Source organism: Neodiprion pinetum, chromosome 3 (genome assembly GCF_021155775.2).
Source record: "Neodiprion pinetum isolate iyNeoPine1 chromosome 3, iyNeoPine1.2, whole genome shotgun sequence".
Taxonomy (NCBI): Eukaryota; Metazoa; Arthropoda; class Insecta; order Hymenoptera; family Diprionidae; genus Neodiprion; species Neodiprion pinetum.
This window is the reverse complement of record NC_060234.1, coordinates 20,262,854-20,280,582: the sequence shown is the minus strand read 5'-3', so window position 1 is coordinate 20,280,582 and position 17,729 is coordinate 20,262,854. Positions and strand designations below refer to the sequence as shown.

Genomic DNA, 17,729 nt, shown 5'->3' with positions numbered 1-17,729 from the left:
AATAGCGTCTTTTGTTTACTAATTTATAAGGTTTTAGTGGTTTATTGAATGAATTTTATTCAAGCCAGATTTAAGGTAGCACAAAAAATCAAGAAAATAATGCTTATTAAATGGACGTGATTAGTTTATATGAACGATAACAAAAGTTAAAATCGAAGAATTCATTTAAATGTAAGTTTACAATGTATGCAAAATGACAAAAGATGAATCAAAGAATTTAGTTAATTGTAAGTTTCGAAAATTTATAAACAAGGACGAGAGACGTTCATGGAATTGAACCAGTCAAGGCAAAACTGAAATGTACCATGTAAACGCAAAACTTGAAGTGGTCTCGTTGAATTCAAGATCTGAAGTTTTGTCTTGTTGAACGTAAGACCTAAAGTTGTAATCTGTTGAAAGGGGTTCTCTGCTAGAATTTAGAAACTAACCGGAAGAAGCCCCTGATTGGTTCCCTACTAGTTCGGAAGGACATGTAACAATGGCATGTTCTATTTTCCTCACAGTTACCACGACAGGAACGCACTTGGTGAGTCGAATCGTTTCTCATGCACGAACAACCATGTAACCCGGTCCCTACATAACATTAAAAGCAAATTCGTCCGGCGTGTGAATGGCGAGTGTGAGAGTAATTCGTAGTACCTGTTCTTCCAGGGCACATTTCTGTTTCATGATGTCGTTCAGCAGCAATCTTACCGTGTTCTTTGATTGGACTAGCAGATTCCATTTCGACGATGAAATGTTCAGGATGTTCCGTACGAATAATTCTGTATCCACAAATTTTAAATTCCTTTGTTTTCGTTAGCGCGAAGGTGATTTTTTCACTAGAGTAGGTGTAAATGTCTGATGCAAATCCATCTTCTTGGGGTTCTTTAATTTTCAATGTTGGTCCAGTGTAAAGAACGTCGTAACGGTCTAATTTGCAGTCATCCGTTGGTGAATTTACCCGAAAAGCATATGACCCACCATTTTCAAAACAATTTGTGTTAGACAGTGTACATCTAGTCCCATCCTTGAGCAATAATTCCTTTTTATCAAATTTAACCACAGCAGCGGGAATCCATAATATAATTGTTAATAGAGTGATTTAACTCATTATTCCCCTTTTCTGGAACAAATTGTTCAATTTATAATTTGGGAAGAAAATAAAATTATTGATTTAAATTGCCGATTTTAATAGGTGTTAAATATATATGCATTCATCGGTCTGCCTCCATACCAGAATCGATCGGGACTCTAATTATAGTTCGGTTGCTTTCAAGTACATGATGTGTCTTGTACACTCTCCAATCTGTAATGATTTTTTGATTTTTGTGCAAATGAAGTTTTTTCACAGTGGATCATGACAAGTGAGTTTTATGAATTTTCGATTGTTTCGAATAAAGGAACTACTTCTGTAACATCAATTTCGAAATAGAATATCACGCGATAGAGCCGAGAGATTGAAATTCCTTGTCGGACTAATTCGACATTTAAATGGTCCTCTAAAGTGCCGACTGGGTAGGGGGCTTTCACTATTTTTTCCTCTGCATTTCCACTACTTTTCATCGTTAAGTCGTCTATCATTGGGTTTACTGCAAACGAAACTTCAGAGGGCGGGTGTACAGGCGGTATCCTCATTCTAGAACAAAGCGCATATATTTGGCTGGTTTATATTCTGCAATTGTTCCATCAGGATCTTAGTTCTATTTGAAAACTAATATAATTAAATCGAATGGCCTGCTTAAATACAATTATCCTTACCTGATTATAAATAACTGCAACGGTCAATTATCCCTTTAAAATTTTCAATCTGTCCATATAAGTGTGGTCTGAAGTAGTTTACCGAATAAACTATAGCCAATAATTCCTTTTCGATTGTTGAATAATTTCTTTCTGCCTTCGTTAGTAATCTAGATGTCATATGCTATTGGCCAATCATTTCCTACTGTACCCTGATTTAATACACCTCCTATGGGGATTCCTGATGCATCTGTTGTTACAATAAAGTGTTTGGTAAAATCAGGATGTTGAAGTATTGGATTTTCGAACAGTTTATCTCGTAATTGGCTAAATGCGTCTTCTTGTGCGTCTTTCTAAATGAATTTTACATCTTTTTTCAATAGTTCTGTCAAAGGTTTTGCTATTTTGAAGAAATTTGGTATGAAGCGTCGATAATTACCGATTAAACCTAAAAATTGTTTTATGTTATTCTCATTCTTTACTTGGCTCAGCTAAACAAAAACTATAGAGCCCAACATTACGCGAAACTCAACTAAACAAATTCTTAAACGCAATCATAATCCAGACGCAACCAAAACTCAATAACACGATCTTCTCATTTCAACCTCTACCAAAATGGACACAACGAAAACGCAACCTCAACTATAGGCAATCTCAACTAAACACAATATCAATTTAACACAAACTTAACCAAACGCAATCTCAACTAAACCTAGACTCAACTAACCGCAATCTCAACGCATTTGAACTCGAAACTTTCTCAAAGTCCTCAAAAACGATATTTGCTAATTCGAGTACTCTATTTCGGCAATTCGCGACTCGACACTGTACAGCGGAATTCGGTACTGTACGTAAATTTAAAAACGAGAAAGACTCGACTCAAAACCGTGACTCCACTCGACATTCTCAACTACTCAAGATTCACTCAACTCCATAACGGGAAACTCAGGCTACGGTCTGCGGTCACCAAGCAAAAGAATCGGCAAACGAATTTCGAGTACATGTTCGACAACGCAGATCCAAAATGGCTATCCGTTACCCGGCAAGCCTTTACTCAATTTTTTTTAAAATTCTGTCGCGAGGATATTAGAAACACTTACCGTTCCATATCCACGCCACGAATTCTCCAACCCCCTCGTGATCTTTCGGTGGTGCTATTTTTCTCAAGACTACAAAAAGCGAACTCGTTAACGAAACTTTATGATTTCGCGATTATCTCGCACGATCGCCAGAACTAGAGTGATTTCAAAATCGACGACCGGCCGCAACACCGATCTCGGTACGGTATGCCGTACGTGACGTCATACCCACAAGAATACCCAATAATCGATCCGTCATCGATTTCGTAGATTGCGCAACTCGACGCGCACCTGTCGGAGCATCGCGCCGCAGAACTTGACGTTAGATCGCAGTTTCGCCCTTTGCGTAGCTTCGAGATGATTCGTTGTGAGCGGTGTGGTGCTCCCCACTGAAATATAAGTATACTGGAAGGGGCACTGGACTCTCGGTTCTGTGCGAGAGAGAAAGAAATTCGTGAGGCCACCTGTCCTTGTCATACGGTCTGATCAAAAACTTACGTAAAATCGCTCAGTGGAATAATAACATTCCCTGAAACAACGATTGCGCACCATTTTCACTCTATAAATTCACACAAGTGTAATAAAAAAATTTCATCGATTCTCCTTAAGTCCCGCGATTGATTTTGAAAAGTTATCATTTCACAATATATCATTTTATTCGCAATAAGTCCTGGACAAAATCACAAAAAGTCACGCCAAACACTCAGGGCAGAGAGGACTAACTATTGAGTTAGGTTATCTACCGCATGGTTTAATCGGCAGAGCGCATGCGCAGAGAGATAAAAAGGGACAGGTGGCCTCACGTCAGCAGTCTATCTCACAAATACGTCCGGGTGTATATAATTCATTCGCAAATTGATTAGGAAAATTTTTAAAATTCTTATAACAGAACAATCAAAATGACAAAACGAGACTATCAGGAGTGACACGATACATACATCATTAGTATTACACGTAGCTTTAGACTCTATCTATATTTGTGTTTCATATTAAGATATCTCTAGTTCTTACTCATCTGTAAACTAGGATAAAACAAATTTCTTTCGTTACTTGTTGATCGCACGTCTCTCAACCGGAGGAGTATTTTGTGTATCGACACAATTTCTTCAATATAAATAGTATCATCTTAAACTATATATCCTTTTTCGGTTGGTACTTCCACGGAAGGTAAATCACAAGTTAGCTGGTCAAGCCATTTAGAAAAGGCAAAAGTCACACATCTCGCAAGGTAATGCTGCGCTAAAGGAACTACGACCTTGAACATTCGACGACCAAATAGTCTTGTTGGTCCGCGCGTGCACGTAATCTGTTTGTATTCGTACTGCCGATAATATTATTTAATTATAAAGTTAAGATAAAAAAAAATAGCTGTTCCTAGAAACGATTCGAAGATGAAAGAAACCGTATGCGTGCAATGCATACGGAAATTTGAAGTAAAATAAAAGAATGACTTGAAACGAAATTATAAAGGTTACAAGTACGCGAAAAGAATACATCCATCCATGGAATTGAATAGGTGATGTAAAATAAAGCTAATATTCAGGGGCGTTGGACATCGAGGATGCGACACCACGTCGGGCAAAGTAATGCTGCGCTGAAGGAAGTACGACCCTAAATAATGAAGAATTATCGAAAAATGTCTGAACAAGCGCAAAGTCAGTCGTACGAGACTTCTAGCGTAGGTCTTTCACTTCTCAATTATCCACGGGTTTTACTCATTTACAACTCTCAGTTGGCTGTCAGATGTGGACGCTGGCCTGCCTGAAATTTAAGTACGTAAAGGTGCGAAAGAGTCGCGTATTGTTCAAGTACAAGACATACCTACCTGCATGTTTTCAGTTCACTCCTACGTAAAAGATTTCCAATCCTATAACCAACACTTTCGGTACAATTTCTTGACCAATCCGAAATTCCCACCACGCACAATCATCGACCAATACGAAAAAATCAATCACCCAACAAGCTCCTGCACCCTTCACATATCCGAAAATCTTCCAGATTCCTTCTTCGATCATCACCTAAAAAGTCAGTTTCCGTCAAGACCTGAAAACAAAAAGTTAATACACGCGGAGTACTCAAGTCAACACAAACCACCTAACAATTTCAAGTCTTGACCGAATATCTCAACCTAACTAACCATCAAGTCAACTGCTTATTAATCCGTCTAACAAACAACTATTTCGATCTCCGGCAAATTCAACGGATCAACCAATAGATAATATTAACGTCATTGCAATAACGATTTAAATTTATAAACTACTGCGAATAATACAACTTGCAATCTTGTAACTAAATATCGTAGCTTCAACGTGTAAATAAATAGTTAGGTTTCACAAAAATCGATTCAACGAATAATCCCCAATTAAATAGCCTCGCTCCACCAAAGTGTCGTGAGGGACAATAAATTATAGTTGTATTTCTTGGAACTGACCGTCGGCTCGCATTGTTTGTTTTTGAACGCCCTGTAGTTCTCCCTCAGCTGCTTGCGGTACTTGGCGAAACGCATGGCTATGATCCAGCAGACGCGCGTCTTCTCGTTATCAAAAGCGATGCACCGGAAGTCATTCCCGGCCGTTTCTTCAGTCTCCGCGTTGGCGGTCGGTTTCAAACAGATGCCCAACTCGGTAGGGGCACAAAATTGTTTCTTGGCGTTCAGGGTCCAGTAGACGTGGTAGTCCGTAAGATGGGCCAACACCTCGAGCTGTTCCAGACTGGATGCGAGGGAACGTCTGGGAGTTCCGCCGGAACCGTATCAGAGGGAACGTTTGGGAGTTGCGCCAGCACCGGATGACCGGAAGCGCTTGGTAGTTGAGGTGGAACTCCCTGACGGAGAATCTGCATGTCGCCATTGTCGTATCACACGGCTGACTAAATGTACCTTCGGCGAGCAGTAAGGCTTGCTGTAACGAAGCGCCATGTAAATCTTGGTCCACACGTTCTTACCTGCATCTCGAATCCAGGCCGTGCTGAATATGGAAGGACACTTCCAAGTAGTAGTAAGCAGGTTCCGCATCACCGCGTGCCTATTCGCAGAAGGTCCTCCGAACTCGCGACTTTCGAAGTCAACCATATCGTCGGGAAAGAATTGCTTAGGATCGTGGTAGAATTCATACTTCCGGGTATCCTGTCGGAATAGAAATCGGTTTAGGGTATTCGGAGCGTAGATTTCCATTTCTCCGTGAACTTCGAGGACATCTTCGTGATCTTCCAAACTCCTTTCCAATCCAAGTTCAGACCAGGATCACAAGTCGTACGATTTTATCAGAGATGTGCGATCAACAAGTAAAGAAAGAAATTTGTTTTATCCTAGTTTATAGATGAGTAAGACCTAGAGATATCTTAAGTAGACGCAGATATAGATAGAGTCTAAATCTATGCGTAATACTAATGATGTATGTATCATGTAACTCCTGATGGTGTCGTTTTGTCATGTTAATTGTTCCGTTATAAGAGTTTTTTGAATTTGCTTAATTCATTTGCGAATGAACTATACACCTATTTTATGAGAAATGACGAACATAGTACGTTTTCTTTTATGCCTGTCTTCATATATGTATATGTATGTAAAAAATTCAACAGATCAACTTGTAATCCTGGTCTGACCTTGGATTGGAGCGGAGTTTGGAAGATCACGAAGATGTCCTCAACGTTCACGGAGACATGGAAATCTACGCTCCGAATACCCTAAACCGATTTCTATTCCGACAGGATACCCGGAAGTATGAATTCTACCACGATCCTAAGCAATTCTTTCCCGACGATATGGTTGACTTCGAAAGTCGCGAGTTCGGAGGACCTTCTGCGAATAGGCACGCGGTGATGCGGAACCTGCTTACTACTACTTGGAAGTGTCCTTCGATATTCAGCACGGCCTGGATTCGAGATGCAGGTAAGAACGTGTGGACCAAGATTTACATGTCGCTTCGTTACGGCAAGCCTTACTGCTCGCCGAAGGTACATCTAGTCAGCCGTGTGATACGACAATGGCGACATGCAGATTCTTCGTCAGGGAGTTCCACCTCAACTACCAAGCGCTTCCGGTCATCCGGTGCTGGCGCAACTCCCAAACGTTCCCTCTGATACGGTTCCGGCGGAACTCCCAGACGTTCCCTCGCATCCAGTCTGGAACAGCTCGAGGTGTTGGCCCATCTTACGGACTATCACGTCTACTGGACCTTGAACGCCAAGAAACAATTTTGCGCCCCTACCGAGTTGGGCATCTGTTTGAGACCGACCGCCAACGCGGAGACTGAAGAAACGGCCGGGAATGACTTCCGGTGCATCGCTTTTGATAACGAGAAGACGCGCGTCTGCTGGATCATAGCCATGCGTCTCGCCAAGTACCGCAAGCAGCTGAGGGAGAACTACAGGGCGTTCAAAAACAAACAATGGGAGCCGACGGTCAGTCCCAAGAAATACAACTATAATTTATTGTCCCTCACGACACTTTGGTGGAGCGAGGCTATTTAATTGGGGATTATTCGTTGAATCGATTTTTGTGAAACCTAACTATTTATTTACACGTCGAAGCTACGATATTTAGTTACAAGATTGCAAGTTGTATTATTCGCAGTAGTTTATAAATTTAAATCGTTATTGCAATGACGTTAATATTATCTATTGGTTGATCCGTTGAATTTGCCGGAGATCGAAATAGTTGTTTGTTAGACGGATTAATAAGTAGTTGACTCGATGGTTAGTTAGGTTGAGATATTCGGTCAAGACTTGAAATTGTTAGGTGGTTCGTGTTGACTTGAGTACTCCGCGTGTATTAACTTTTTGTTTTCAGGTCTTGACGGGAACTGACTTTTTAGGTGATGACCGAAGAAGGAATCTGGAAGATTTTCGGATATGTGAAGGGTGCAGGAGCTTGTTGGGTGGTTGATTTTTCGTATTGGTCGATGATTGTGCGTGATGGGAATTTTGGATTGGTCAAGAAATTGTACCGAAAGTGTTGGTTATAGGATTGGAAATCTTTTACGTAGGAGTGAACTGAAAACATGCAGGTCGGTATGTCTTATACTTGAACAATACGCGACTCTTTCGCACCTTTACGTACTTAAATTTCAGGCAGGCCAGCGTCCACATCTGACAGCCAACTGAGAGTTGTAAATGAGTAAAACCCGTGGATAATTGAGAAGTGAAAGACCTACGCTGGAAGTCTCGTACGACTGACTCTTCGATTGTTTAGTTATTTTTCGATAATTCTTCATTGTCTAGGGTAGTAGTTCCTTCAGCGTAGCATTACCTTGCCAAATATGGTGTCGCATCTTTGATGCCCAACGCCCCTGAATATCAACTTCGTCTTACATCACCTATTCAATTCCATGGATTGATATATTATTTTCGCATACTTGTAACCTTTATAATTTCGTTCTAAGTCATTCTTATATTTTACTTCAAATTTCCGTATGCATTGCACGCATACGGTTTCTTTTATCTTCGAATCGTTTATGGAAATAGTTATTTTTGTTTATGTTAACCTTATAGTCAAATAATATTAACGGCAGTCCGAATCCAAACAGACGCCGTGCACGTGCGTACCAAAAGGACCACACCAGAGAACGAGTGGCATCCTTTAAATATCACAAGCTAACGGTCAAAGCATTTTTTCTTTTACAATGGCTTTTATGGCTTCGATTATTCATCTCATCAACACTTCAGCAAGACGTGTTCAGCGCCAAACAACAGTTTGTTAGGACAAACCAGATGCCCGAAAATCACCTTTACGATATTTTCGGACATGCAGGAACCGGCGTGCACGCGCAGCGTAATAAAGCCTTTTTCAAGTGGTGTCTGTTTGGAAAATGACGACCGAAGGCCAGAATAAGTTATCTTTGTATGTCTGATGCACGTACGGAAATTCTTACCTGCACCCGTGGGAATGGCCGGAGTGGGTGTAACTAACCCACTACGCTGGTCCCAGAGGTTAGGGGTAGTTAGGGCGAATAAAAAGGCCCAAAATATCATCTCAGCGTACGTAAGTCTTCCGTATTGATCTTCTTCCCATAAAAATGGAAGCAACCAATTAGGAAGCACGTTAGAAAACTGCACGCTAAGGAACAAGAGCGTGCAATATGCAGAATCAGCGCAGTTGAACCATGTTCTTTTGATAGAGTAGTTCTAAAATGTCATCCAACTAGAGCAGTTCTTCAAATTCCTTTAATCGAGGCGATTTGACTAAATGCTTTTCTTAACGAGTATACTTTTTCGTGAACCTATAGTCAGAATAGTTAATAAAATCTTTTAGAATTAAGGCTAGAAAATTAATTCTAACGAAATTCCGTGCTTGTCGTCTTATTTGAATAACATCGTTTTCATTGTAATAATCAATCATTGTAATTTCGACTCAACTAAAATTGAATAAATCTTGTCATCGTGTTGAATCTATATTGTGAGTTGACAAAATTTATTACCTTTAATGTGACTAAGTCAAACTGGCAAATTTACTCAACTATCTCCGTACCGATTTTAGTATATCCACCGGCGCCCTATTTGGCCTTGATGAATTATCCTTTTCTCATTTGAAAAAGCTTGCAAAAAATCCCACTATAGATGCCAAGAAGGAAGATTTCTAAACAGCTAAGAAAAGGAAGTAGTGCAGGCAGAAGGGTTAAATTTCGTAAACTCTGAGCAATTGAATGGGAAGCTCATTTTAGAGAATTTTATTCTGCAGGAACAGAATCCATTCAAGTCAAAGACAAAACAGAACGCAATAAGGTACAAGAACCATTCAAAAGTGCGGAGAATGATGACCTATTCCGAAGGGCTGGTAAACAATCAATAGAAAACATTTGATTCAATCAGCCAGAGACGATAATTCAGTTGCCACCGCCAGAGCAATCGTGCGTGAATAGCGTCACGCAATTTTTAAACTGCGTGCTTTTAGAAAAGAGAGAAACAATTTCGCAAATTATCCCTGATCCAGTCTCAGCTGGACACGCAAAGCCGCCCACACAGTCCGAGACGATGCAGATCGACTTAAGGTAAGTGACAAGTTTTATTTGAAAAGCTCAACCAAGAGACGAAAAGTCTGTGTTCATAGAAGGTAAATCGTGTTTAGGAATTCTGTCCGTGTACGAGCGTTGATTCATTGTGGCGAATTTTGGTTTTCCGTGAACAAATAATAACTAATCAAAATATTTTCCTACCGCATCAGCAAAATGCTCCCTCTACTCCTGAACTGTAACTAGCCAGTCCCAAGACTCACTCTCAAATCATGCTTAATTTGGCCATGATCTAAATTCACCTCTCTCCCCTTTTGCTTCCTCCACATCTTCTCACCGTATTCTTCACATCTTTGACAATAAATCGTTTATATGCTTGAACATTCAACTCCGAGTCAGAGCAGATCTGTTTGTACTTGGGTTATTCAGACTGTTTCTTTATACCCTTTTTGCAGATAGACAGCGCCTGTAATACGATAGTTCTCAAGCCTGTTTTATTCTGTAAGAAGTGTTTATTTCCGAGCACTTTAGGGTGTACCTAGGTCTCCCTATCTGTCTCCTTCAATCAAGTGTATATGTAGCGATATTTCCAAAATATATCAGGTTCGTAAATGAACAGAGAATTATTAGCCAAGAAGGAAATAGGATTTTGGTTTCGTTAATCGCAGGCAGATAAATAATAAACATCTAATCAACCTCAATACAAAAGGAAATTTAGGGTTTAATTATATTATCTTTTTATTTACAAGAGCCCTGAATTCTACGATATTAAATATCCCACAATTCTGCAATTTCGCCTGTGTTTCGTCCTAGACAAATGTTCTGCATAATATCAGCCCTGTAAAACTGGTTTTTGTAGAATCGATCCTCCTTCTCCGAAACAAATCTAGAGAAACGAATTCGTCGATCCCCGTTTGAACGAACAAACTTGTAGAACTGTCAACTTATAGGACTGATTCGTATAGAAATGGTCCTCCCATAGTTTTTCTAATAAGACAAATGTTCACAAGAATATAGCCACTATCGTATTTCATACCAACTGTTCATAACATATCCTATGAATTTAGAAAAATGATTTCTAAAAAAAAAAACCGTCATTCTCTGTGAAAACGCGACTTTTCAATCATGAGGCCTCGTTTCACGAGTCTGCGTATTTCAAGTATTTTTTATCGTACAGCGCGTTCTGATAGGAAAAGTTCGACATTTCAACTTTGACGGTCCGATTTGATGTTTACAAGATGTACCTTCGTGTAGTTGAGTCAACATACTATACCCGATCAGGGGTCATGTAACAGGCTCGTAATTTTCTTTGTCCTCTTCTTCTTTATTCTGTTCTCTTATCTTTTTCCTTCCTGTATTGTTGACGATCGAGCGTAGATTGTATTGAGCTTGTTACGCAGGCTTATGCGGTATGCCAGCATATGAAAAAATCGTATTCCAGTTTTTGCAATCGTGAATTAAATATGGGCCAATTCCGAAGCTTATTGTTGGCGAATGAGGTTGGTATGATGAGTCTGCATACAGATTTGCTTCACCGGTGGTTATGGTATCATGCGCATCTACGATTCGTTCAATTATTCGGAAATGCCGTACGACTGGATTCTCAGTTTCATTGGCTCGCATCAACCAATCGGATCTTTGCAATTGTTCACCTTGTGGCGAAGAGTACTTGTTAGGCCAGTTCATTGCTGCTCTCAGACGAGGCACAACAAATCTTGCGACTTCTCTGATTAAGGTAAGCATTGGGTTAATCTAAAAGACATCAGATGATCCTGGAACAGTTATGTTTCTTTATTTTTTTGGAAATTAAACATTTCAATTTAATTCTAGGCATTAGCGCAAAAACAACAATACAGGATTATTTTCGATTCATTGAAGTGAAAGGTGTTTGTGTCCACCCTCAATCAATCGGACATGTATCAATTTTATTCCTCGCGTTATTTTTGTTTTTAGATGGAAGTGTCATCTACGGTTAAACTTCTAGAATGGAACGAAATTCTCCTGTCCTTGGTGGGTCTTTGGCCACTCAGTCATAACGATACGCGGTTTACCCTCGGTCTAAGTTGTTTACTGATTCATGTAACTTTAGAACACGTAGACCTTTACAAAAACGGCAAAAATTTTGAACACGTCGTGGCGAATCTATCGGAAAACATAATGTTCACGACGATCCTGATTGAAGTGACTCTTCTACGTGTTAACAGCCGGAAACTGGGGAAAATAATCCGGGCGGTTTACGAGGATTTTGTCGAGGAGAATTATAAAACATCTACGGAAAAAAAAATTCTTTTAGACAACTTTGAGAAGACCCGGATATTCGTTGTATCATCTGTAATGCTGATACTTCCTGCGGCAGTTAGTTATTACCTAACTCCTTTCATTAATCTGCTCAGAACCAGTAAGTCGCTTTCTGAATGCATCATGTAACTTAAAGTCAAAATCCGTGGGCAGTCGTGATCAAAATGAACGAGAGAATAACTTGCAACTATTTCTATGAATATATTCGTTTTATATGGAGCATTTCGAGCTAAAGTCCGGGTATAATGTTTGGCAATAAAGTTCGAAATCTTGTACCGCATAATTACATTACCCTAGAAATTATACTCCAGATGATAAAATGCAATTTTTGTCTCAGTGAACGGAAATTCAACAGTGCAGTTAGAATTGCCATACCACACGTATATATTCTATGACGTGTCAAAAATTTCATCTTACGCAATGACATACGCCGCTCAGCTTCCGTTCGTCTTTTTCTCGGCTTTTGGATCCATCGCCTCCATTTGTTTAGTCATCAGTTTGACGCTCCACGTGTTTGGACAACTGTCCGTTCTTGCGGAACGAATCAACGATGTAAATACCGATGGTCAAGAGTGTGGTCTGGCAATAAAAACGCTTGTCAAAAACCACGTGCGACTGATACGGTGAGTTCTTTGACCGTGAATCCAAAATATTAGTCTCATCATTTTAATTACTAATAATAATGATAAAACTGTTGACAAGCCTACAGATAAAACTAAGTACGTAAATAAACAATTAATAAACTCTAGAATGACACAGACTCTGGAGGAGGTGTACAATGTTATGTTATTGGGTCAACTCCTTGGAGGAATGATTCTCATATGTATCCTGTCCTACTACGTTTTAGCGGTAATACGGTGCTCGTCTACCGAGTTTCTGTTCGACCATTAAAGCTTGATCCGAATTTGATAGAAAGAATGCGATACGGCTTGTGTCTAATTTGTTTTACAGAACACTGAGGGAGAACAGAACACTGATTTCGTCAGTTTCACGTTGTACGTCCTTAGCGTGATACATCACATCTTCGTTTACTGTTACGTGGGTGAACGTCTTGTTCAAGAGGTATTAAAAAAATGTCAAGTAATCAACTATAAAGCATCCAGTGGATACGTTGGAATGTACTTGTTCAATTTAGGTTAATTTAATCGTGGAAACGTTATTTACTGGCAAATGTTATTCGATTATTGTTGATTCTAGAGTACTAAAGTACATGACGCATTAAGCGCATGTCGATGGTACGACATGTCATCGGTTCACGCCAAAATGCTCATCGTATGCATGGCCAGGTCTCAGAAGCCGCTCGTACTGACGGCTGGAAAATTCTGCACATTTTCTATGGGCAGTTTTGCAAATGTGAGTTCGCTGGATGTTTTTAATTCTTGTCGTACGGTCTGCGCGATTCAATAGTAAGACTTTATTTCACCCAAGATTGACAACCAGATAATTGTTTGCCTATAAGCCACATCATTTTCTGGTGTAACTGAACGTTCCTCTTATAAATTGCTGCTGTAATACGCCGACTTTTTCCCACATACTCACATACGGCAAGATACCGCCTATGTACACGGTGTTGTAACAGCCCACTCCCCGGTTAGATCATACTATAATTTTGTTGCGAGGAACCGTACTTTATTTCTGAGGCCTCCGGGTACTGACGATTCGCAAGCTTCAATTGTTAGACTTTGGGAATCAGTGTGTAAAGTTTTCTTGCGTTTGGGGGTTAGTTATTTTGATTAGTACCGATAGCCTACGAATCACCGCTACAGTCATATTAAAAATTACATTTAACGATACGTCCTGAAGGCAATAAAAAAGACATCAGTTGACTAGGAATACTGCAGTGTGAGATTTGTCGAGAAGTATCCTCAGATGACCAGCAGCGTTGCATTTACGCCAATAAATGACCAGATATAAATCAAGCGTTCATGATGCAGCTATCAATACTATTGACCTTGCAACGGAATGACGTAGTAACTAGCCGTATTAAAAGGATAGTTTTGATTTTATCAAAACAAGTCTATTATCATAAAGAATTGCGATTCACTCATTGTTATTCCGCAATGTATTTGAAATGTCCAAATGTGTAACAAGTTCTGGGGGTACTCTAGTCGATTTCGACGTTCACGTATGTATTTCCAAGTATTGAAGTCCACGTATCTCAAACGCAAAAAATGGCTCAACAGCCCCATTCTATACGCAATTCTGACCAGTAATACTCTAATGAATTTTCATTTACCGGAGAAAGAAAGAAATTGCAAGGATTCTACGAAGTCGCAACAATAAATTCGTAGAACTCACGCCATTTCTTTATGTTTGCGTCAAATGAAAATATGTTTCAAGTATTTTTGTCCAGAAGTGCGTATAAAATTGGTCTGTCAAGCCCTTTTTCGCATTTGAGATACGTGGACTTTCATATTCGTAGATTTACACGTCGACATCGAAATTGACCAAGTCACCTAGCGTTTCGATCAGTTGCTAAATATTAAAATACCATAATCGAAGGTATAGTATCGACGGTAAATTGACATTCTTTCCTTCTCCATTATACTACGAGTACATGTTATGGTCTAAGCTGAGAATTTTATAATCGCGCCGAATCGACAATTTGTTTGTTCTTACAGGTAATGAAAACCTCGATGGCGTACCTGTCAGTGTTGAAAAGTCTCCTTTAATGCAACTAATTCGAAATGGTCTCAATTTTGAAATCGTCATGAGATACATGAATTAATATAGGTAATGATATACAGGAACAAGTACAATTAGAGATCCAAAAATTTGTTAGGAATATTGAAAGTATGAAAAGCAGTACTGAACTTTTTTTTTAATGTCGTCCTGCTTAGCACAAGATACGTGCATTAATTCTTGTAGCATTTTTTCCCCAAATATTGATCACTGATGAATTAGTTTCATGCAATATCACGTATGTTTCTTCAGTCAAAGCTTAAGATTTAGAAAAAATTCCAAATTATATAAGTATTGAAAGAATAAAAATTATTTTCACTGAAAAATCTTTTTTCATTTATCGCAAGTACCAAGTATATTTTAATGACAAACATTGATCCGTATGAGTCAGAAAATTTGTTAAGTTTCTTTACTTCTTGAAATCCGACAAGATACTGAAGTTGGATTTGTTATTTGAATTTTTTTTTTTTTTCATCACAGTCTACCCGTCAAACGAAGCGTTTCTATTTTTTCAACATTCGACTTCCATGTGAAAATATCCTGAAAAATATTTTTCATAAATTTTGAGCCAAGTATCGTTATGGGCTGACGACCCTTTATATCTTTATTATTGACTTTATTTTCATTTCGTTGATACACTTTCAAACAGGTTTATTTTTCATCTAATTACGAATTAATTACTTATGTCAAAGTTAGTAACGTTAACGTAAGAAAATATTGTGAAGAAAATCAATATTTTACAATTTCAAAACGACTTGTAGCTCAGGTTTTCAAAATATAGACGATTTCCTTAGTTACAGTTAACTGAATTTGAAAGAATCACGAGTCGCGAAATTATGACATTTCCAAAACATGCTTCATCACAGTAACATTACTAACTTTAGTCTTTTATTAATTTCAGGGAATTTGTAGATCATACTGTCCGAGACAACTTTGTTTCTCAAATGAAAAATTAATTTGTGCCGTGACTCGGTCAACTACGACTCTTCATGGCATGAATTTACAATTCGGCAGTAACCAAACCTTGTTTGAAAGAAACTTGACGGAATTAATATTTGATATAATAATAATGTAACGAGTGGTCAACCCATAATGATACTTGGCTCAAACTTAAAAAAAAAAAAAAAAAAACGTTCAGGATATTTTTTACAATAAACTAAAACGTGACCATCAAGTCGTAGTCCGAATGACTTTGTCTAAAATTTAAAAAGTTAGTGATTTTCAGGAGAATAATTTCTTTCAATTCTTTCTGTGAATCTATGATTCAAAACTAAAAAACCTGTCCCGTATTTTGTCAGTATATCTTTCCGTTCTTCAATTATATCCATTTGGGAAAGTTGAAACAGGAATTTTCTTGCAAAATTTGTCATTCATGTAGAAATTGAACCAAGAGTTTTAAAATAAATTAGAAGGTTCCTCATCGATTAATCGAATAGTACTAGCTGTATGTAAAGTACCTGTCGTCGGGAGTCTGAGAACATCTTCCGAATCCGTCTCTTCTACGTTCGGTTCTCGTAGCGTTACGACATATTTTCGACAGGCTGAACCTTTATCTTTCCGCCGTTGGCGCACTGAAATAATTTTTTTATTTTTAATATCGTCTGGCAAGAGTGTCGTTACATCTTTGATCAGGGTGTCTAGAGCCAATGACATATCAAATTCCCTGACAATTACCGGTTTTTCAGGTTATACCATGCGTTCCCTTTTTGAATTCCGAATTATCGAGTCCAGTTACTATGCTGCAACAAGATAAAACGTGCATTTTATTCGTGAAGAGTTAATCCTTGTCGTATTATTGCTAATGTTAACTGTTGCCTACGTATGGTTTTTATGAATTTCCTTGCTTAGCTTTGATCTTTTTTTTTTATTGTATTGAGTCGCTTGATTGAATCAATGTGAAATATGTGATTCGTTGTTAAAACTCGCGCCTTTAATCGTTGTACTCGTGTCTTGAAATGTTTTATCAAAATATCGTTGCAAATTTTCAATTTAAATTGTCCAAGGTTTGAATACGCGAGTTAATACCTACTGAAGAAAATAATGTGTTGTCTAATTCTGTGGTAAACCTCGCCACTCTGTCATAACGTATCGTCACTCTGTTAACCGAAGCCAACCGTCATGAATTTTCTGGGATGGCTTTTTTCTTTTCACTTTGTATCATTGACGAATACTGCATCTGGCACCCAAAAATTTAGCAGCTTACCTTACGAAAAATTCAGTTCTCCGGAACTAGTGTTCACTAGAGGCAACGCAAAAGTACTCTTATCGTTAGCTACCCTGATCATGTTCCTAGCATTATTTGTTTCGAAGTACTTTCGAAAGGGTTCAGATTTCGTGCGTCGCATAATTGCTGTCTGGAATAAAATGGTGTTGCGCTTAAAGACTTTAGAGAATCAGAAATTCTTCAACGAAATCTGCGTAACTTTCTCGAGCACTTTCGATCGTCACCATGTCTAGAGCTCGACTGAAAATCTGAAACCGAATGCGCTCCGTTTCTGCCCGATTGCAGCGCCCGAATCTAATGGCTAATCCAAAAAACTTTTGACTGACAATACAGGGTCCGTTACTCTTACACACCTCCCACATAATTCAACTCAAATCTCTATCTATAGGTACCGTAATGAAAATATTTGTATTTTCTGATTTTAACCAAACACCTCCTCCACTGTATTAACATGAACGTAAACATGAATTTTTATATTTTTCTTGTCCCTAATAAGGTTGTACTTTAATTGGTTGGTCAAGTGATCGCGTCCGCTGTGTTGAACAAATGCGTCTACGTTCAGGCTAGACTGCCACATTTTGAATTTACTCGAGACTTGCTTCCCGTTACAGGTGTTACAAAAATAAAAGAATCATGTGCAATAAGGAGGCAACGGTATTTTCGCCTCACGTAAAATTTTAAGTTATAATATAATAATTAAACTTAAGATCGGTTTGAAAAAATCGAGTTTGCCTCCTTGTTACACAATACACTATTTAAGGACTAACCTTATTTGCACAA

General features: G+C 38.7%; 2 protein-coding genes across 2 annotated transcripts; one reads left to right on the top strand and one right to left on the bottom strand.

The window, feature by feature from the left end:
• Positions 1 to 5,160: 5,160 nt before the first annotated feature.
• Positions 5,161 to 5,970, bottom strand: LOC138190626 (growth factor receptor-bound protein 10-like). The gene is made up of 3 exons (XM_069134376.1): positions 5,742 to 5,970; positions 5,677 to 5,698; positions 5,161 to 5,527 (listed from the first exon to the last, which is right to left on the bottom strand). The coding sequence occupies exons 1-3, from the start codon at positions 5,968 to 5,970 to the stop codon at positions 5,161 to 5,163; spliced, it is 618 nt and encodes a 205-aa protein (XP_068990477.1).
• A 5,488-nt stretch (positions 5,971 to 11,458) lies between these two features.
• On the top strand, positions 11,459 to 14,997 carry LOC124214398 (odorant receptor 13a-like). Its single transcript, XM_046616670.2, has 7 exons — positions 11,459 to 11,480; positions 11,699 to 12,143; positions 12,381 to 12,666; positions 12,793 to 12,892; positions 12,995 to 13,105; positions 13,241 to 13,396; positions 14,665 to 14,997. The coding sequence occupies exons 2-7, from the start codon at positions 11,699 to 11,701 to the stop codon at positions 14,713 to 14,715; spliced, it is 1,149 nt and encodes a 382-aa protein (XP_046472626.2). The 5' UTR covers positions 11,459 to 11,480; the 3' UTR covers positions 14,716 to 14,997.
• The last annotated feature ends 2,732 nt before the right edge of the window (positions 14,998 to 17,729 follow it).